The sequence below is a fragment of the Ptychodera flava genome, chromosome 13 (genome assembly GCF_041260155.1).
Source record: "Ptychodera flava strain L36383 chromosome 13, AS_Pfla_20210202, whole genome shotgun sequence".
In the NCBI taxonomy this organism is placed as follows: Eukaryota; Metazoa; Hemichordata; class Enteropneusta; family Ptychoderidae; genus Ptychodera; species Ptychodera flava.
Window position 1 is genome coordinate 12430063 of NC_091940.1, and position 23656 is coordinate 12453718.

The following is a 23656-nucleotide window of genomic DNA, read 5'->3' on the forward strand; positions in this document are numbered from 1 at the left end:
TTTCTTTTTGCATCTTGTTTCAGTCAGTACCTGCAACCGCCGTGACAGTCATACAAACCATATCACCCACTGAGCACATCAATCATTGAAGACGACTCAAATCACTGAGTGTTTGTATTTACAGCTGGTTTATTTCAGTATCAGATCTATCAAAGACGATTTCATTTTATCAGCGTACATGATTCTCACAACTACAATAACACTATAAATATAAATTCTTACAAAATTAAAATAAAAAAGGAATGTGTATGAGAAATCTGCTGCAAATTGTGGCTTATACATTCTTGTTTCATATTAATAAAAAAAAGGATAAATGCTTGATAAATCGCACATAGAAACCCCTGGTTGCTTATTCTTGCTTTATCAGGGTTCATACACTTCAAGTAAATCAAAATTCCAGGACTTTCCAGGAGTTTTTTTGCCATTTTCCAGGAGTATTTGTGGTTGAAAAATGCCATTTTCCAGGAGTGTTTGCACGATAAAGCTTGCAATTTTAATAAGAATCATACACCAATTGTTTCTAATGTTTTCATTGTCCCCGAAACTTCAGCCCATAAGACATCATTTTGCTGACAAATGCAGTCAATGACGAGTTGACAGGTTTTGACGGTGACGACATCTTGAATAACAACGCTGACGACTGAGAAAGTTGCGAGTTGCGAGTGTGGTGTCAGGGAAGATAAACTCAGGGAAGGCTTAGAATTAGTCGATGACTTTACATTTGATGAAGATCGGGCAAAGAAATCATTAAATTTTTATTTACTTGCTCCTGTTTTTTTCCTACCAGAGCTCGATGTTTTGCTCCTTTAGCTATAGCATGGCTTTTCATAGCCCCGCGTATGATGCTGTGTCTTCCCTGCATTATAAAGCCTCCCACTACAGCCCTGCTAAGGTCCATAGACATGCGGTCCCAATTTGGACCGCACACGAAAAACTACTTTTCTAACTACTTTCGGCCAAAATCAACTCGATTCCAATCTATGCCTACCCGAATCACTCAACCGCTCACAGACGGCAAAAAAGAACTGTTCGCATGACGTCCAAAACCATTAGTTTGCTGGTGATGCACGGTGAAGGGCACAAAGGCCGGCAATATCTCGCATGAATGTACGGAATGGCGAGCCACGGGAACACGGAGCATCATACACAGTGCTAGGCTTTTCGATACATCGAAAGTCTTTTCACAAAGTTTGCATCTTGCCGCGAATTTATCTTGTGCCAGCTCAAGCCATCTATGTACTCGGGCTGTTTCAACCAATGATTGCTGAATAAACACTTTGCAGGAGGCATTGCTGTGACTGATGACCCGAACAAGCTTTAAATTTCAACACGGTCCCTCCACAACCTACTCATGCATACTTCGATGTCACTGTACGTGCGTGCAAAACAGTGAATAATGGAATACACAACATGGTCTCGCCCACGCTAGTACAAGGGTACCCCTTTACGATATTATAAGAAACAATACTACGCTTTCCAAATTTTGTCTCGGGAGGGCTCCCCACCTGTCGCAAAACATCTTTTCGCATTTTTTCAATTTTGATGTTCGACAATTATACTGTTTGACGTTCGCCCTTACGATCAGGCCGTTCTCGACCGTGTGCGATCGTAACTAGCGATTTTCCAGGAGTTTTCCAGGAGTAAATTTTGATTTTCCAGGAGTTTCCAGGACTTTCCAGGAGTGGTTTTAAATTCCAGGACTTTCCAGGAGCGTACGAACCCTGTTTATGGAATTAACATTCACATGTAATAAAATCATGTACACCAGCAGTTGTCAAAGTTCAAGCTGGGACATACCTATGTATAACTTTCTTTTGCTGTCAGTATATTCTTTATTCACTTTGTGACACAAAAATTATTACCAGGAGTGCAAAGGCAATTCAAAGTCTCAAAAATATCAGCATTTAAAATATAAATTCTCTAATCTTTTTTTCTAGTCCCTACCTCCCCCTTCTCTAGAGACCCTCAAACTACATCACACATTATCATAGTTGTTTAAAGGGACAATTTGTGATGATCACTTTCATGAAAGTTTGATATTTCAGAAATATTACATCTGCCATCTTTGGACATTAATGCTGATACATGGACATACTGTTTTCAATTTGATGGAATGTGTTCAAAAGTACTGTTTGCATACAGAATTCAATCTTGTCAAGACTACCAATGGTTGCATTGAAGATTTTATACAGAGTTTGTTGATGTGCTACCACAATTATTGCTGACAATACCTGTAGCGCTGTTCAAAACTACTGATAATAAGTCTTTGAATTACAACAGTACAATGTGAATGGACCTAATATGTAACTACAATAATTACAACAATCATACAGAATAACTTTTGGTTGATAAGTTTTTCTCAGTTTTACACACAGACAGTCAAACAAGATCTCTTTTTGGCCTACAGCTTGTACGCTTTTTTCCTTATCAGGATTGGAAAATAATACTGTATAAAAAACATACACTTCAAAGATCAGTCAATGATGCACTGACACTGCATGGAAGAGGACAGATGTGTGGTACAGGATGGAGGAAACTGAAAAACACACTACGATGAAAATATCAAATACAATCACAATTTCATTCAAGGACAAGGCTTTGATGAATCAATGTAGACATGAAATTTACAGAGACAAACACTAGACTGAACAGACTGACGTAAAAAAGACTGGCGCTGAGTCCAGTTTGATATGCACTTTAATACGTTTAAGATTAATGAAGACCAACATGGTAATGTCATTGCAGTCGAAAGACCAAGTCCCTGTTACTTTGTAAGTCCAGTACTGGACAACATCTAGTCACAGTTCCTATGGTACCATGGTATAAGGATCAACCCTTTCACCCTTAGAATGTGGTCAATTCCTATTGTTTCCCATAGGGTGGATGGATCTACTTCAGAAAAATAGGGTGAAAGGGTTAAACTGCTTACTGCTAAGCCCATGGACCATACAACCTGAACAAGAACTGTGCCTGTGACAATGCTATGACCACAATGTAAGAATTAGTACTGCCAATGTGGCAAGACTGGGGCCACACACGTATAAATGGCATTGCTACTGTGGCTGAGTCAGAAATAGTAGTCCTTCTGCAAGGGCCGCTTTAACCCTTTCACCACCATGGTTTGGCCCAAACCCATTGTTATCAATGGTGGGTGTGGACCTGTTTACAGGGAATTGGGGGTGAACAAGTTAAACATAAATATCCCACAAACTTAGGGTTTTGAGGTTCACTAGATCAGACAATGGTTGGTCTGGGGTCTAAGTTTTCTTTCAGTTCCGTATCACCCACATTCCTTGTCTTGTTGAACGTCTTCCTGTAGTGTTCCAGTTCCTGTTTGGCTTTGGCACACTCGTTCTTCACTTTGTTCAGTTGCTGTAACGCCAATACGGAAAGATTAGCAAACGTCAGACACCTGTACCATCATTCGTGCATTTTTATCCACACAGAACATGACTTGTTAAGTACTTCAAACACAGTCCCTCCATTCACCAAAGTGTTTTAAAAGATAACTTTTGGGAAGCCACTGAAGCCATTGAAGGTCAAACTGAGATAGAAATACAGCAATGATACGTGTCTGTGCACTTTCAGTCTCAGGATATTTTGGTGGTGGTATGGTGTGATAACAATGTTTACTCTGAGGAAAAAATTTTCCATGCAAAATTGTGTAACCTAATAATCTTTCATTTTGTCTTTGATTTCAGAAAAAAACATCTCAGCATTTAACATACTTTTGTTTGTTTTTAATTCAATGCACTGAGATAAACGCTTCAACAGTTTCACCATTAAATGGACAAAAAACTAGTCACCTACCTCTTTCAGATGAGTGTTCTCTTTCTTGATTTGCAGGTGATAGTGAATTTTCTGTTTTAAGTTTTGATGAGTTATCAGCTTGGCATTTTCTATCGCTGCCTCTTCACACTTCTCCTCAAGTTTCTTAATTTCCTGTAAGATGAAAACATTGCATGTAATGTAATATTTAAGGTAGAATGCGCATAACAGGTATTCAGACTTTCAAACTTTTACAACATTTTTTTAGTCTACCACTTGTAGGGGTCATTTTCAAGTTAATTGAGTAAGTGAAGTTTTCACTTAGTTCTGAGAAAATCAGGAATTTCATTTTTACCCAAAGAATTAATACAGGGATGGCGACCGTTTTGAATTTCAAATGTTGGTAAACATTTGGTGATTTGTTTCTCTAGTACCAAAATTTGTACGGTGACTCCCGATTGTTTTTCTTGATTTATTTGAAAGAAAATAGTTGAAAGATTGCTTGACTAAAGTTCGAGCAAAAGTTTAAGTCTTCATTTCTGAGGTGCGAACTACTTTCCCGTATGTACGGTAGTGCTGTTGAAATGGCCGCTGACACTTGCATGTATATATTTAGCTATACAGATGCAAAGCAAACACTGGACAGCATATATATCTTTTAGTAAAGAATACATGAACAGAATCAGGAATTCAACTCCCTGGACATTTAATACCCATTACATGTTGCTCAGGTCAAGGATGCAGTTAGGATGGATAGACCGTAAGTGTTCACTGATCAACTATAGCTGTTCTAGAATTACTTGAGTAGGCTCAACAAAGTGAATGTTGTCAAACTTTTACTTGGTAACAAACAAGTACGTTGGGATATATTCATGATGCCTCAGCGTTGAAGAATAAATGATATTGTTTTCAAAAATGGACCTATTTCATTCCAGTAATGACACGGCCAAGAAATAGCGACCCGCAAGTATTGTAGGATAGCAAATATTCTCAGCAAATCAGAGCCACCTTTTCTAGATTTCACAATCTACATTCTAGTGAGTGAATCACAACATTGTTAAAAAAAGTTCATGTTGTTGGAATGGACTATCATGAAGATAAATTTGAATAAAATGATGAACAATTAAGATACTCACCATACTAAGTTTGGTTTTAATTTCAATTTCCTGTTCCAGGCTGGAACGGAGTTCCTCTTTTTCTTTGAAGTGAGCCATTTCTAACAGCTGAGTCCTGCAATGGAGAAATGTACAGAACAAATGCAGTTAATTATTTATTCCGTCACCTGTCATTTATCCAACTTTTCATTGATTTTCGCTTTGAAAAAACAGTTTTATACTATTACTGACAGCTACACAGGAAGATTTATATCACCGTTAATAACATCATCTATTTTCATCTCACACAAACAACCTGTTTTGGGTTTGTGAAGGGTACTATAGAAAACATTAATGCTAAGGGTGGTAAAAGTTAAGGTAATACATCACCAATGGCTGGACGATGGCCTTTGGTATAATTTATGACTACTGCTTGGGTCGTTTTATCAATCAGGGGGGAAAAGTTAAGAGCAAGTGCCTAACTTCCTACCCTTGGCACTTGGCTATTCACAAATATCACCATATGCTGAAGTTGTGTTCATGGCACTCGTCTATTACGTGTACCACATTTACTTTCACCTTGGTAGTGACAGTGAGCCTAGCTACTGTATGATGCACACAAAAACTACAAAAGACAGCATGGTGACTGAGATCAGGACTGTCGACAGTCTAAACCTTTCAATGACGTAAAGAAGCCAAGTTCACCTGACAAAATACTCACCTTTCAAGTTCATCTGCAATTTCTTTATTATTCTCTAGCTGAAGTTCCATGTTTGCTCTCATCTGAGCCAATCTGATGGAATTAGAAAAAAATTTCATTATCAACCAACTTTATTGAGTGGTTTCCTGAAATTTAATTGGCAACATATACTAGTAAGGAGCTGTAACTTTTTTGACAATGTTTTCTTCCAGCTGTCTTATTTTTCTGAAATCAATTATTGTCTATATTTTGCTGTGTATTTGAAAACACTCTACCTTGGCTTGTGAATATATTGTAATCATGAACTTGTAAATGTAAAGTGTGAGCTGATTTTATGATAAAGTCAGCGAAGTCCAGGTATAAACGCATTTTGATAGATAATGTATTTTATGAGAGTTTGTAGATGTGTACACCACTATAAAACTTCAAAACACCTAGCCATTTTGCAATCGTTGATAAGACTGCTGGATGTTTGAAAAATTATAACAAAAATACTGAGATACAGCTTATACAGCACCTCAACCTACCAAAAAGAAAAAACCTGAGAATTTGAAATCCATTTCAAGCAGGACCTCAATTGATCATAAAGCCAAATTGACAGACAATAAGGAAAATCACTTGGGGTAAGGGCATCAAGCATCTTGTCAATGACTGGAGATGCATTAACACAGCAAATTCATCTACTGTTACTTACTCAGTTTCTAGTCTGATCTTCTCTTCAATGGTCTCGTCTTTGATTCTATTAGCACTGTAGTATGCAGCCTTGGCTTTGTCAAGATCTGTCCTGGCACTCTCCAGTTCCTGCTTCAGTTCGGCTTCCCTGTCATGCAAAAATGAATACTTAAGTATCAGTAGAAATATTTACATGCCATTGTCCCATTACTACAAGTCAAGGTAAACATCTATGCATAGTGTAGGAGGGGTAAAACCAATGTTTACTGTGGAGCATCTGTAACACTACACTGATTTGGCACTTTACTAGTTTGTATGACTTGAAAGAAAATCAGTCGATTATCAGTGATTGGCTACTGTAAATACAGGTGATCAAACTTTGTTGAAAATGTTGGCTTACATTTCTTAACACATGCATACTTCCCTTACACCTCATCTTATTATTTATGATTTAGTCAAATCAATCAATCAATCAATCAATCACTAAAGAGGCATTCATCAAAGAGGTAAAAGTTTACCCACTGTGTACTGACACATTCTCAAGCTATTTTCTTACTTGTAAAATCTGTTACCTATTTTAGTACTTATTCCCAAATTATTGTGCACTTGATAAAATTTTGAGAAGACTTTTGAAAGACTTACTTCTCTTCGCCTTGATCTTTGAGAAATTCAAAATCATACTTCATCATTTGGAAGTTGGTTGCCAGGACCTCTTTCTCAGCCATTACTCTGTCAATCTCTAGGAGTTGTGACTGTGAACAGAGAAATTATTTTCATGAACTTTTACAATAATGTAATAATTGACGACAATATATTTTAATGTGTACAGATAAAGAACAAAGGATTAGCAAAATATAAGAATTAAATAATAGTTAGTGCTTTACATGTACGCATCATGCATTTTATTTTCCAAATGTCTTTGACCATGTCCTAATTACATTCACCAAATGTATGCATTGTAAAAATACTAAAAATCTAATCTAACTGGACACAGATACATGGAAAAAGTTGCATTTAGAAAAATCTAAAAACTTTGTGCACTTTGAACTTTGAAATACATTTCATAGAAGGCTTACCTACAATATTCATCATGCATTTGAATAGAACTAATGGTAAGTGATTAAAATTGAATACAACTGGCAGTTGCTGATTGGCTGGTGAATAATTCATTAACCAATCACGCAATTCTTTGACGTGACCTCATTACGGTTCAATTTGAGGATTGATCACTTCATTTTCTCACCTTCAACATCTGAATTTCTTCATTCTTTTCTTTCCTTGTGTTTTCATATTCTTCAAAAATACTGGTCATCTTTGCCTGATCAGATTTCAGCTTGAAAACGGTTAAGAAGCCATACCGTACAACATAGAAGTTTTTTGACTTCCATTATTTTACATGAACTGCACTGGTACAAATTTGAAAAAAGTCTTTTGATTCCAGTGATGACAACTGGATAACAATACACACATGCATGTATAATCAGCAATAAACTTGAAAATCAAGCTTTGTTACAGTATCCTCTACACTTCTCTCAACTGTCACATTCTTTGAAATATACATGTTCTGACTAACAGTGGATGACTGGCAGAGAGTTTAATTAAAGAATAAGGTATTTCTGGTCAGGTAATATTCTAATTATCTTTTGTAAATTTTTGAATGCTCAGCTCACCAACAAGGTGAACAGGCATCATATATGCTTAACAACTATCAATTAATCAGTTAATTATACCAGTAACTTTTGTACAAACATGGTGAAAATTGTATTTATCATCACACACTGAAATATGCTCATGAAAGGATTTGGTCACCAGTATAAGGAACCTACATCTACAGTGGCCAATCAGAAATGTTCATTGGGGTGGCAACCTAAACAAAGGTGAGCTGCCTACACTGAATAGTGATGCTGATGTTGCAGAAGTAAACATAGCTGATATGCCACTTTTACTATATATGGACATATGCAAATATTTTTTACCATATATAGACATATGGAAATTTTCTGTTAGTACTATCAGACCATGGAAAAGGATATTGTTGGATTTCTTCCCTTTGTTCTTCAATGATATTCTGTAATTCACCATTTTGTGTCTCAACTACGATGGTTGAAGTGTTGGCTTCAGCTTCTTGCAGCTTATTCTCATATTCAGCCTGAATGCTCTTCAATTCCTCTTCTAATTTGCTAACCTGTTGGTATAAAATCAACAGAGAGCTGTCAGTGCCATAATAGGGTAGTATCAGACAAGATTTCTTGATTTCTTGGAGTCAAACATTGATGACAATGACCTTGAATTTTCAGATTTAAAGAATGTACACTTAATACAAAATTTCTTTCACACAATGTGAGTAAACACTTGGCACTTTCACTTCACTTTGAATATGAATATCGTGACAAAGTTGCAGAGTTATAGATTCGGTTTTCAAAAAAATTCACTCATGTCAGAGTAGAGGAACATAAACGTGTCAATCACACAAAATTGTACAATCGTAACCATTGGCAGAAAGTGTCCAGCAAGGTTATTACCTGTCCTTGTAGTTGACTGATCTGTTTGGCATTGGCGTCTCTCTCATTCTGTGTGATCTGTAGCAGTTCAGACTGGTCATGTAATTCTTTGGTTAGACTCTGGCACTGCTCTATGGTCTCTTCCAGCTCATCATGCAGCAAATCAAGCTGGTAAAGACAAAATAGTTTTTGCAGATCAGTTTGAATATCGTGTCAAAGTATACCGGATCATATTTACATGTAAGTTTATCTGTCAACGATAATTCCTTGTGGCCATGATTCAATCATGGTCTGCTGCTACCTCCATTGTAACACTTGGCTGATTGTATCAGGAGCGTTTAACAAGTTATGGCTGGACTCTCTTCTATTGTCTGTTGTGGCTTACCATGCAGAAAATTTGGCTAAGCTTAAAATGAATTTAAAAAAGCAGAAATGTTTACGAATGAGTTCTACAAATTTGTAGACCAGTTGCAAGACTCCAAGTTTTGTCAAAGTTTGCTTTTCTGACCCATAAATGTGTCTAAAAGACATATCCTTGGAATGTTTAAAGGGAGGGTGTCATCAGAACTCTGCTCAAAGGTTGCCAGGGACCCCTACGACCGATGTAAACACTGTATCTAGGGTACGTTGGTGATTGATGAAAGTTAAAACATGTTTGTTCACAATGAATATTATACAATTTAAATGCTGCAGCTACAGTATGTTGACCTGATGCATCTAGCTGTCATACATGAAATACATTGTTTGTAAACAAGAAAGTTGCACACGCGCAGTTCCGACGAGTGCCTCCCTTTAACTGAACTGCATGTAAACGCACTGTACATGACACTGCTTGTCACCATACCAGTATACCAACTTTATTTACATGGATCTACATCTATGTTCAAGAGTAAACAATGATCATTCCTTGAAGTTCTGATGTGATCACAGTCTTGCCCTACCTCCATGTTATGCTTGGCAGCTTGTGTCTGGAGCATCTCCGCATTCTTTTCAATTTCATTTTGTAATGCCTCAGTTTGATCGGTCAGCACCTTGTTTGATATCTGCGACAGCTCACACTGGCTGATGGCATCTTCAAGTTCACTGCCAAGGTTGAGTATCCTGTCGTCTTTGTTGCTGACACAGGAGCGAAGCTCCTGTATATTAGCCATAAGCTTGGACATTCCTTCCTGATGGATTGGAAATTGGTGAAAACAAAACAGGAGTTATGAAATGACTAGAACTTTGTGACTTTACACCCGACAGCCACTAGGAAAAAGAATGGACATTGCCTTTGTGAGATATTTAACCATCTTGACCTGATGGTGAAATATGAACTTGGCATGATAGCAACAACAAACTAATGTTGTCACAGATAGACCATTGGTAAAAATATTTGAATCTACCATGTTACTCTTGAATATCTTTGTCATTCTTAGGGTTATTATTCTTAATATGTTATTATGAACAATTTTTATGACTCGCACAGTCTGCCCAACACCATCCAAAAGGCCATGGAGCACTGTTAAGGTGTTGTTGTCTTATTGTGAAGGGCACTAGAGCAGTATATATGTTACAAAAGCTCCCAAGCTGTTTTACCTGGGTTTCCATTGGTATATCAGAGCAATAAGTGCAGACAGTAATAAAGCATTTGACTCACTGAGAAACATTTGTCTGACACAAAACAGTATGTATCAATGAAAGGAAAGAAAAGCGTTTGCACTGTAATACCTTATCTTCTGCTGATCTTTTCTGCAGTGTTGTCACTATTGTGTTGAGCACTTCCACTTCTGTTTGGGATTTTTCCAGATTTTCCCGCTGAAAGAAGGAAATGCAAAACATGTCACATACATATATTGTGTGAAATAGATACTGTATACATCCTGAACTGCCAATTGTAATGGGAAAATACAACCAGAGGCTGTCTGCACTGTAAGTCATTGCAAAGATATTCTTGCTAAAATTTACGGTTCATTCACTCCTGCAGACAACGCGCAATGGTACATCTCTGGCTGGCACATCATATTAATTCTAGTCAAATTATTGTCTGTTGGAAATTTAAATCTGATAGTATAATTGCATTGTAAATGAGCAAAATCCTCGGTTCAATACAATAATTGATTGAGATCCTTTTTCAAGTATCTAGATTTCAAGGAACAATAACTGTGAACTTTTGATGATATTTATGTTATTTGTGTTCCGGGAAATTTTTTTTTCTTACCATAGTACTTTTGAAATATGAAATTTAGCCTTGCCTACATAGTTCACTGTGTTCTGTATTAAGTTTTAATTGACAACTGAATTCTACATAATGGACAATTGAATTCTAGTCTGGTCTAAAATTTTCAGTTTTCAGCAATAGCTTTAAAGACACACATCCAGGCTAATGTGTTGACAAGTTGTATATTTTGACATGATTTCAGGAACAGAACAAGAAACTGTTATTTATAGATAGAATAAAAACAGTGGAAATATGTCAAAAGTTACAGCTACTATCTATCCCTGTGCAAGTTATGCTTATTGCACCAAACTTTGTTGGTGACCGACTGAACACTTTTGTTACTTTGGCTTGGTCCAAATCCATCATGTTCAATAGTGAGTGTAGACCTGTTTACAGGGAAATGGTTGGGAGGCAGGTTATAAAAAGCTCAACTTGTTCATCCCCAATTCCCTGTAAACAGGTCCACACTCACCATTGATAACAATGGGGTTGGGCCAAACCATGGTGGTGAAAGGGTTGAACCACAGCAAACACTTTGAGAGAATTCAGTGACTTGACATAACACATACCAGTTGCTGACACTGAGACAGTATATCCGTATTCTGTGCTTTCAACTGACTGTTGTCCTCTAAAGCCTTCAACAATTCCTTTTCTTTGTCTTCTTGTTTCAGCTGTGCTTCCAGAGCAGTCGTCTTTTCAGTTTCTGCCTCCAGTTTGTTGAGCAGCAACTGCCAGACAAGATATAGGACAAGAAAGTTTAAGAAAATGGCACTCAGAACTTTCACCAACTTACCAATTTATTGAATGGCAACTAGCAAAGAAAGGTGAAAGAAAGTTGTTCAAGAAATGATATTAGGAATCTACATGTACAAACAAAGATAGAAATGCATATTTCCATATACATTGATAATGGCTTTGTTTATACTGCCATCAAATCTGTAGAACTAGAACACTATGTATCATTTTTATTCCATAGTAGAACCCTTAACTCTTCTTTTTTTGTCCATGTCTTCATCATTTTACAAGTTCAATTATAACGCACGTAACTATAATTTTGACATCCAAAGAGAAATATCTGCACTCTGAGTACTGACAGGTATTGAGTGGATGACTGATCAAATTGATGAGAAATTACGGGAGATGGCTTGAACTACAAGTTTCTAAAACATTGGCCGTATTCTGGACCAATTCAAACCCAGGAATCATTAACTGTAACATTTTAGAAGCCATAGAATTACACGTCACACACCTGCATTTCTTGTTCCAACTGTTTGACTTGTTCTTTTTCCTTCTGTAGCAGTTCCCTAGATTCCTGCAAGTGTTTCTCTATCAGTTGTTTTTCCATCTCTGAGGTCTGATAGTCATTCTGACTCTGGTCTTTCTCCTCCCTCATCTCATCTAGCTGTTTCTGAAGGTTGAACATCTCAATCTCTATCCTCACCACCTTGGCGTCCAGTGCCGCTTTCTCTTCGCTGTGTTCGACGTTTATCTTCTCTTTCCTCTGTTTTTCCTCGTCTAGCTGTCGGTCGGCTGAGTTCAGGAGAACTCTGAGATCCTCCACTTCTCCTTTCACCACTGTTTAATTAGATTCATTTGATAATTACACTCACTTGATTCATAACAAATTACTATGTAAATGATCCAACCCAGAGTCTTTGCACCATTCTCTCATAGACACAGTACATGTGTATCAAAGCACAAAGGCATAATACAATGGCTGCATTGACCTTGACTTTGAATTTCTTACATGGTCATACATTTTTGGTGAATGTCTTTGTCTTTATATTTTCATGGCAGTCATTCAAAATTTCATTGTAAATGTGACATTCAAACATACCATTCCTTCCTTGATTATTGTCATGACAGTTTAACTGAGAAAAAAGGATTAAATTTGTTAGTGTTTTTGTAAAGGTTGGTACCCAGGTAAATTTTACGAGGGTTCCCCATTGTACAAAAATCCAATGATATTAGAGGACAACATTACAAGGGTTCCTTAACAATTACCCTTGTTCTCAAATATCAAATGAAAAACAATGTTTGTCTATGCTATGCATATACCAGCAGAGGATACTCAGACTAGAGAGGGATTTTGGTATTCCTTTTTTTATTAACTCTTCGCCCCTATCTTCCTTGAAAGAGATCTACCATATGTTTCACAAGGTAAACAGCTGGCCAATGATATAACTGAAATTTCTTGATGACAAGGTTTAATTAAACACAGAAAAATTACTATTGATTAATATACCGGTACAGTGTATCTGGTCAATTTGATTATACAACATTTCTTTCAGTCTCTACAATTCATATTCCATTACTAGTTCTTACCATCATGTTCTGTGATGAGTTCATCCAATTCAGCTGTTAACTTTGACACCTGATTGGTCAGTTCTTGCTCCTTTGTCGACCAATCAGAACGGCTTGATTGAAGCATCTGGAAACGAATGCAGGAGTGGTATAAAATGCTGTCCCCCGTATTTATTCAAAAAGCCTTGTGGCAATTTTACTTGATAGATAATAGTACACAAATGAATGGCTTGTAATTTGTGGTGGGAATTGGACCCCTTGGGTCATTTCAGTAAAAATACAGCCATACTTAACCCATTATCCTGCTGGAGCAATCCAGTTTTTGGGGATCAAATGTGGAAACACAACTCAAAATGACCAACCAGCATGTAACATATACTGGGTGAAACGATACTAAGACCAATTTTCAGTGCATATCAAAGAAATACAACTGGGTGGCAGTGAAAACTCACCTCATTCAATTGTTGGTTCTGTATTTCCAGTCTGCACACTTCAGATTTCAATTTCAGACTCTTTGATTCATCCTCCTGCAACTGCTCCAACATTGAATTGTACCGCTCCTGAAAATTACAATAGAGGAAAATTACATGCACCTTTCTGTATTAACACATCAACAGCTACAAAGATCTAGCTGGAAAGAGATTTTGTGATGAGTCTATACTTATGAAATTGTGTATAGGAAAAAGTTTTGTGATTTCCATAAAACACTTTTTGTATTAACTGTATGCAAACTACTAGTACACTATAAATTATCTTACAAGGATTTTTTCTCCATATCACTGGTCGACAAAGGTTTTAACCAATGGTTCTACTGCAGAATAAATGGGACACACAGTGTTCAACAGACACAGTGGGCTCAAAAGATCATGTGATGGTACAAAGAAACCCATATGCACAAACACTCATTTCTGTGTGGTTTGTACACACGGTTTTGTTTATACTGTGGTCCATTCAAAGTTTGGGTTTAACCCATTGATGTACTTGTATATAGTATTGTTTCAAGAATAATTTTTTTCAATATAAGCAAAGTTTTGGTCAATCTCTCTGCAGAAGACAAAGAATTACTATCAAGATTGGACACTCTCTCCACACTAACCCTAAATTTCTTGATTTCTTCAGTCAGGGCTTCACATCTCTGATCTGTCATTTCAATGGGCATTGCCACGTCATCAATACCCTCCTCATCACACTCATCTCCTTCATTGTCGCTGAGTGACAACGGTATCGGTGAGTCCCCACTACCATGGCCTCCTGATGATTTCACCAGTATCTTTCTGTTCCTCAGGTTGTACACAGCTCTCTTTGGTGTGGTGATGGTCTGCGGGGCAGAGAAGATGGTTGCCAATTTACATGTGGGCTGTTTCATTTACACTCAAAAACTTGACGGATTCCTAGATCTTTATGTGAATCCATCCTGATGTGAGGTAATATTTATTCATCACATGGCTTATTTTTACAAGATACAGAATGCTGAACTGCATCGTATTTTTCACTCTACGTTTTGACGCTTTGTTTGAATTATGCTCTGTGGTGTTTGTACACAGTGCTACATACATGAGTGCACACCACATGTTCTCAGTTGTTGCTTTCTCTGAGACCAGAGCAGTGTCCACCCTTGCACCAAGACCTCTGGACAATTGGTCACCAGACACCAAACACCAGTGGTCACCATGGCATCAGACCAATGGTCACTCTGGCATCAGACCAACGGTCAACCTGGCATAAGACCAATGGTCACCCTGACATCATGCCTGAGGTCAAAATTTGTGTTTAGAATCTGCTGAGTGGAGGTATGATGCATGTATCTACAAACCTTGATTGTCTCAGCATGCATATCTTTCATGGCTTCCATTTCCATCTTGTTTTTCACTTTGACACCTTCCAGAACCTTCTCCAATTCCGACACAGTCTTGTTGAGGGACGCATTCTCTGCCTCCAAGTTGACTTGCTTCTGTCTTGCTAACTCCTCCTTCTCTGCAAGTTCTTGTTTGGTCTGAAAGATGAAAAATTAAAATGCACATAAAGGGAATATTACATTATCCCTGTGCTATGGTTGAACGAAATCAGTTCAGACATGATAGAGCTAGGTTAGTCCATTCAGACAGGTCTTGATCTAGCTCAATGTCTAAACCTCCATCTCACAGGCACCGAACAGTATCAACATTAGGTTTCCTGGCCTGGAAAATTCATTTCCCTGTGAAAATGATTTGACTGAAAAGAATGATATGTTTAATGATTCCTGTATTTGAAATTACCTATTGATAAATGCACAATCATGTAAATATGAATACACAAGACGTACAAACAAGCTACCAATTGAAATGTGTATTTACCACAAATGGTAACCTTACAGAAATCTCACTCACACTATAAACGCTGTAATCTGCTAATATACTGTATCATTGAGAATCTACCAGTACATATGTTCATTCACATATGTACAAAGTGTGTCAAATATTGCAAGGTCTCATCTGTACAAATCCAACTCACTCTAAAACACAGAAAGACAAGAGTACACTCACTGATTCCAGAGCTTTCTGCAGTTGCTGTATCTGGGCCTTGTATCTCTCAAGCGTAGCAGCTGATACTTTATCAGCAGCCTGAGGGGTACTGTTTGGTGTACTAACATTCCCTGGTCTCTCTGGAATTGGTAAAGAAAGCAAAAGCACAGGTATAAGTTATTCAGTACCTGTTCCAATATTTATTTAATTCTTAGTATGTGTCAGGACAAAATTATCACTGGTCTTGCTGCATATTTAAAAACATTTATGTAAGAAGGCAACACATCATATAGAATAAAGTTCTGAACACTAGCCCCTATAAAAATGTATGAGCAGCAGCTCTTCAGATCTTTCAATCCTGACTAAGGAGGACTGAAAATCTGAATTTCTCATGAAATTTGCCTTCAAACGAAACTAATGACATGTACATAAACATTCATCCCTATGTTTCTTAACAAAGTATGCTAAATTTTCAAATCTTGGTCTAACTGAAATAGCACCACTCATTTGAATTGCATGGTATACGCATCTTGCATTCTGCAATGATTTTCCATCAAGAAATAATTCATCATAATGATTCTGTCTGAAAATGTCTCTAATGATTGTCTATAATTATTGTCTAAATTCTTTCATTATTATGATTCTGAAACTAAAAACACTACTTTTCCACAGCTCATTTCAAGTCTGACCTTCATTTTCATTGACCAGTTCCTTGTACTGTTTCTCAAGCTGCAGTATTCTTTCCTCATCGTACACTGCAGCACTGCGCACGGACTCCAGCTGTTGAAGTCTCTTGATTTCCGCCCGGAGGTTTTGATTTTCCATAGCATACTTGGTGACGCCAGGATGGTGGTTGATCTTCTCCTGCAGGACCTGGATTTCTTTCTTCAGATTGTCCTGGAAGGAAGAAGATATCGAGAGCCTGAATTAGAGACTTGAAGGATAAGGAGAGATACAGTATTTTACTAAGTTATGCTTATATTTCTAATTCTTTATAATGCCCCTCTATTGACAGTTTTACTTGTTGAAGAATACAATTTATAACTTCATGTCCATACATTGCAAAAGTTCAAAACCTACATGTATTATGATAACAAATTTCACACTGAAAGAGGAAGTTTATTTTCTTGACTTTAAAATTTAAAATTTGTATATGTACAATTAGCATAAGATTAAATACTTGTGAGCAGTATTTCATGCATGTCCTATTTTCCTTTGCCATTACAATGCCTTTCAACACTGTGTTAAACACTGTAAAGGTTGACATGAATGATACAGTCTCTCTTTTTTTAACAGGAGAGTCATGAAGTATGTATATGTATACTACTGATGTAACATCTATATTTATTGCACTTGATTTGAAGTTCTTATCAAGTATTGGTGATGACGTTATATGGCATTTTCTCTATCTCTGCAAATTTATACATTTGTAATCAAGTTATCATGAATGATCCTACTGATGGAAACCTAAAATAAACCTTCGAAATGGTAATATACACCAATGGTGATATTTTGAAAAAAGACAAAAACACCGTACTTGTTCTATGACAAAGCTGAACGATTATTGTAATGCTGATTTTATGTGGAAGTTTTCACTTACAATAATGGTAGCATTTGCGTCCTGATACGTCAGCTCTTTCTTCTGAACTTTTTCCAGTTGTATGATTGTATTTTCACGGAACTTGATTATCATTCTGGATGATTGCAGGAACTTATCCTTCTTCTCACAGTGTTCTTCCAGCCTGGAAATCCTTTCCACTAGTCCCCTTTGGTCAGTTTCCAGTTTTTCCCGGAAGTACATGGCGTCAAGGAATTTTTTCTGCCACTGTCTCTCCAACCTGGCAGCATTACCAGCTACAGGAACTAGCTCGCCACCATTGGGCATCTGCATCGGCATGTCCATGACGCCTGATTGGAATTTGTTGAGTTCGTCTCGGAGTCTCTTGATTTCAGCCTGCAAGTGGACGATGTTACCCTGAGTGTCCTCGTTGATCTTGGCCTTGTTCTTAATCATCTTGGCCCTGTTGGCAAAATGTAAGGTGGACAGGGTTTCTCCAAAGCACCTGATCCCTGGATGGACACAGGCGATGATGTAAGTTTTGGCATTGCCTCCCAAAGCATCCTGAATAGAAGACAGTAAAATGACCGTTTATTACATAACACAATTAACACAATAGCCATGGTGATCTAGACTACACTGTTGACAGCGATATGTGAATCTCAAAGTGATGTTATTGCACACAATAAATATATGGGTTTGAACACGACCTGTGTCAACTTCAACATAGTGTCTGAACTCTTTTGAGTCAATTTTAGAACTTAGTAAATTTTTTTGAGACAGACCCGTTCCAATATACATGTAATATGGAACATTTCCTGAACAAGAGAGAACTACGGTATTACATGTCAATGGAATGTAGGCACATCAAATTACCAATGTAATGCACAACACACAACTAACGTATGAACAATTTTTCACACCTGAATGCAGGGGCTTACAAACTCTTGCATGTATGTTTATTTTTTCCTACAGAAACTTACCCTCAGTAGGAAGCTCAGCTTGGAATCTCTATAGGGTACATGTCTAGTTTTGCCGTGTGCGATGTCAACCAAAGCCATGATGACATTGCCAAGGGCTGACAGTGATCTGTTGATACTGCCTGCCTCTTTCAGCCTAGCTCCATGAGTGTTTGTGTCCTTCTGTCTCTCACTGCCAGCCAAGTCAACCAAGCTCAGCTGAGACACCCTGATGTTAGAAACGCCGGCTTTCTTTTCCTGTCGTAAAGGAATCATTGACAGGGTAAATATTATGAACAACACTGGTTGCTACCAGAATGGTTGTGTCACAAGCGACAATGACCTGTACCGGTAACTTTTTTCAATTTTCAGTATTTTATGAAATAACGTATAACAATTTTAGAGTTTAGGTGCTGAAGTACCATGAACATCCTTGTGTTCAGTTGACCTTTTGTCCCGATTTTCCTGGTAGAGTTCAGAAAACATAATGTACCAGAATATAAACATCTCCTTTGAAATAAATTTACTTGTGCAAGCCCTAACAATTAACATTTTCTCTTGACAGGCTGGTGTTGACAGGCAGTTTTGAGCATATCAAGACACCATACAGTTCAGTATAGAACTCCAGAAACAGACTGTGTGATCTTGAAATAACAAGCAAGAGCTACAGCAAATGCGCTCTTGACCTTTTTAGCTGCCTTTTCTCAGTTCAAGTCAATTGTTTCAATAAATATGGAAAGGTTTAGAGTAATCCAAGTGTTACGGTACCTTGGACTCAATGGTAAGAGTGAAGACGGCATGACTTCTGGAACTTTCTCTGTTCATGGAAGTGGATGCAACCCTTCTGTTGATCCAGCCGGCTGACAAAACCTGGAATGTAAAAATTAATTATACTGGTGATCCCATTTCATGCAGGTAGTGGTGATGATCTTCAAGATCAGGGTCAAGTTGTTATATGATTAATTTTTTATTACAATTTCATAGAGGAAACTGGCAAAATTCACTTGTGTACAGTGTGTATGTAATTTTTGTTTTGCTTACACATGTGGACATGCGTGCACATGAATAAATATATAACCTAACTTAAAAGCTTTTCTCACCACTCTATCCTCTAATCCAAGCTGACATACAACAGACTCAAGATTGTCCCTTTTTGGCCAGAGAAAATATTTGGAATTGTATTTTTTTAATAATTTCATGTCATTTGCTTCAGTAAGCAAACAAAAACAACAGAGGTTTTAAAAATCATTTATTTTTCTCTAAAAAGTCAAGAGGAAACCTGAACAGGATCTTACCTGATAAGCATCATTTGAACTTGACACTGTCTGTTCTATAAGGCCATCCACGAAGACTCCTTTACGGATATCTTCTCTGAGGTGCAGACCTGGCGACGCAGTGTCCAGCAAGTCATAGATTTGTTCATTGTAGATTTCAAGGAATGAACACTTGCACAAGAATTCCACATTTTCACCGTGCTGAAATATTTGTCAATGATAGCGTTAACAGCTACAGAAGTAGTGGTACTCTCAACCTACAGTTTGCCTGATTCCTAAAAGTTCACAATTAGTTAAGTTGGAATCATAATTCTGGGATGAAAAGATGACCTGGTTGTGCCATACAATTCATTGAATGACCGCATTTCTGATATGTTGGCATATAGACACGCTGTCAGTGCAGACACATTGAATTTCACAGCACATGTCTGTTCTCTTACACTTAATTTTTCCACTCCAGAATAAAGAGAATGCGCCATGTTCTATGGACTCTGTACACCTGAGAGTTCATGTGGTGGCGGTACAAATAAACGTGATCGGGTATTTCTGTGCACATTTCAACACACGGTTTGGTTTGCACCATGGTCAATTTGAATTCCATTCTAGAGTTCAGTAATCCGGTGTAATCAGTTCGTCTTCGATTTTTACAGAAATTGTCACAATTCTAAAAAAAGCCGTGGGACGCTAACTGGTCATACATATGCATATTTATAATTTAATAATATTAATACGGTAAATGTTTTTTGCATAGTAGCTTATACCCTAAAAAAAAAAATTCATTTATCATTGCTGTCAGTACATTTCAACTTCATCTTTGGAAAGTAAACTTGACATGGATGAAGAAAGCATGTGGACAAAACTTACCCTTTCTCTTTCTCTGCTGATGAGATTAAACAAATACTCAAAGCTTCTTGGAATTACACCCCTCAGTTCATGATGAAAACTGTCACAGTCTTCATTTGGACCTATGTGACAGAGAGGCAATATTCAAATGAGTGCACTTGAACTCAGACTGTACTCCTACACACATCAACTAGTTTGTCGCACAGAACATTGCGACAAAATCTATTTACTTTTACTTCATTTCTGAAATGTGTGGTCATTGTATCAAGGTAATAATGAAGAAAATGTCATACTGAAAACTACAATTTATTATAGAATGACAAACTTGGAAAAACATAATCAAAAAAATTTTGTTCTTGCAAATTTCTACATCACACTTTTGCCTAAATCTAAATGATACACATGATAAAAGGACTTAAACTCTTTATTCTTCAAAAATTTGATGAGCATGTAAAGTGCTGTTCAGATTGAACAAAAATAACACAAACACCATATAAATGTGAATTTCAAATCTTCTATATATTTAAGTGAATAATTGCACCTTGTTGTTACTTACCTATCATTGTGAATGTTTTACCAGAGCCAGTCTGTCCACTAGAAAAATAAAATACAAATACTTATAATTAACCCTTGTACCATTAAATTGCATTGAATGTGTAACAACAGAAATCATATATAATGGAATTTCTTCACTGTAGAACAATGATATGAGCATTGCCGTAACTTGGTAAAAGTTTTTTAATTTTAATGCCACTCTCAATATGGTCATAAATGACTGAAGGATAAAACGGCACATTTGACAGAAAAGTTTCACAAAATCTTTTGAATCATCAGTAACACTTGTTGATGGTTATAATCATTGTGCATTTTTACTATAGTGGTATTATTCTGTACATTTACTTACTATGCAAATATTGTTCCATTGTATCCTGCCACACAGCTCTCAATTATTTTCCTACCAACAGCTCCAAATACTCCTTCCTAACAAAAACAATACGCCGAATGTCAACATATTTTTCATGAAGAGATACACATAGATACCTTATCTATCTGTACTTTGTCGTGAAATATATTGCATTGCTTGCAAGAAGCAGATTCTCAATGATGGTAATTAACATAGCCTATACGGTAAGCAATATGGGGAAAGCTTCATGGAATAGTAGTTAAAGCTGGATACTAATTTGAGTAGTTTAGTTTTGCAGACGAACAATATCATATTTAGGGGGATTAATGTTCTTTATTAAGTTTGTCAACAAGGCCAGTGTAAATAAAACATGACATTTCATTGTCAGTAAAAAATCTTACAGTTTATACGGTAAGAGATACAGACAAGTTAAAAATAATGTAAATATGAAATATAGAGAAAATACTTAGAAATAAAAACTCATATTACAACGACAGTAAAATAAAAATCACAAAAAAATACTGCAAGGAGGGTAAATTTACCTGCGTGGTATGGATGTCAGCAACATGGTCGTATGTGAATACCTTTGGTTCTGGTTTACTGAACATGAGAATACTACTTGGTGGTCTGACCTCCAGACACTGTTGTCCATGATCAAATTCACGGTCTGGGTTGTCTGGCGGTCGTACACGGACGTACACCTTGATAGAATCTCCATCACTGTGGGGAATATAATGTAATGTATGAAAGTCAGAACTGATCGGTCGATTTCATTACAAAATGACCACAGACAAACAAGAATCTGATGTGCAATTGGTGTGTGGTGTTTATAACAACTTGCAAGAACAAACACTTAAAGAAAATTTTTGAAGTGTTTTAGTGTGTTTTTTTATTCATCAAATCTGTCTCTACGGAGATCCCGTTACAATAACAAAGAAAATAGCAGGTTCTGTAGTGAGGCTTGATGAAGAACAGGAAACATTTTGTGTGCAATGGAGTGGCTAATAGTGTGTTTAGGATGGACTTGGTAATGAAGTGATCACTTTCTGGCAGAAAAAATTGTTATGGATGTATGGTCACTATGTAAATAAATAAAAGCAACTTTGAATCAGTAATAACGTATAAAAATAAATTTAATAAGCAGGAAAATATAATGTAGCTGTAAATTTTGGTTGTATTTTAGTTATTTTTGTCCAAGAAAACAAGTGCATTTTCATATAAACTCTATCAGAATGTTATGTTTAGAATCTTTTATTTAGAAAAGCAGACTATTTTAATACTTGTGAAGTTGTGGACTGTTATTACAAGTGTACAAGTGTGGAAAACAAATCTATAAAACTAGCTAAAGTTGTTAAGATCGTATTAATAAAGACTAAAAATCATTTTTAGGCCCATTATTATTAATATCATATCATAGGATAGTGTGTTTTGCTGTACCCCATCATCACACACCACACATCTCTTCATTAGTCTTGGAATACCAAATTGCTAGTACACAAACTTTTCACTCACCTCGAGTTTTGGCCGGAGTCTGCGATAGAAATGCGAATACCACGAACCAACATCAATGTAAAAAGACAATGAGACGTTAAAATGTACAAATTAAAATGTGCAATCAAGACTATGGATGAATATGAGACATATCGAGTGTCACATATCTCTCTCTGCACAAGGACTTTTAATCGCGCTTTCAACTGTGATGTACTGACAAGCAATGCATATCCCGCCTTCGTATATATTGGCACGATGCCCGAGCTACGATTCCATATAACTGAACATGCCAACAATGTTATCTCAAAGTTGTCATTCAACTCGATCCAAAATCCATGATCACTCCTCGACTCGATATCTGAAGCTGTTCAGTACAAAAACACAGTAGGATAATATTGTAGACGTTTTGTCGACATCATTTGAACCTTACCTGATGGCATTCTGAATTTTGGTGATTAAAAAAGTCCCGGAACGAACAAAGTGACGACAAGGTAGAGCCCCGCCAGGGTACGTGATATGTGAGTGGGTCAACAGTTCAATTTGAATTTGGCGGCCGCGAGAATCTGCGAGATTTTACGAGAATGGTTCTGAAAGGTCACGTTGTTATATCTATTATTGAGTTTTTAGTCCTAGATATCCTTTGAAGTCGTTCACATTAAATACTGAGTCGAGAAAATGGTAATAATCACACTGCACACTCAATTGAGGAATGCGGCGCAAACGAGTACATAAAGAAACAAGGTTAAAGAAACAAAGGGTAAAGCTAGTTTACATTAAGATTCTAGCTCGGATTTGTGAGCGTAAGTATTCCTGTTTGACGCCAGACGCGACGTGACGGTGTCTTGGAACATGGACAGAACATGGGTGAATAAAAAGAGATCCATGCT

The 23656-nt window shown here is 37.0% G+C and overlaps 1 protein-coding gene across 1 annotated transcript; it reads right to left on the reverse strand.

The window, feature by feature from the left end:
* Positions 1–1720: 1720 nt before the first annotated feature.
* LOC139147448 (kinesin-like protein KIF15) lies at positions 1721–23319 on the reverse strand. The gene is made up of 29 exons (XM_070718556.1): positions 23200–23319; positions 22791–22809; positions 21821–21998; positions 21279–21355; positions 20931–20968; positions 20396–20496; positions 19553–19732; positions 19026–19127; positions 18282–18515; positions 17341–17862; positions 16430–16637; positions 15762–15880; positions 15053–15232; positions 14336–14557; positions 13692–13799; positions 13261–13366; positions 12185–12510; positions 11505–11663; positions 10446–10532; positions 9677–9904; positions 8757–8903; positions 8268–8419; positions 7478–7568; positions 6877–6986; positions 6257–6382; positions 5584–5655; positions 4905–4998; positions 3811–3942; positions 1721–3372 (listed from the first exon to the last, which is right to left on the reverse strand). The coding sequence occupies exons 1-29, from the start codon at positions 23207–23209 to the stop codon at positions 3235–3237; spliced, it is 4266 nt and encodes a 1421-aa protein (XP_070574657.1). The 5' UTR covers positions 23210–23319; the 3' UTR covers positions 1721–3234.
* Between the last annotated feature and the right edge of the window lie 337 nt (positions 23320–23656).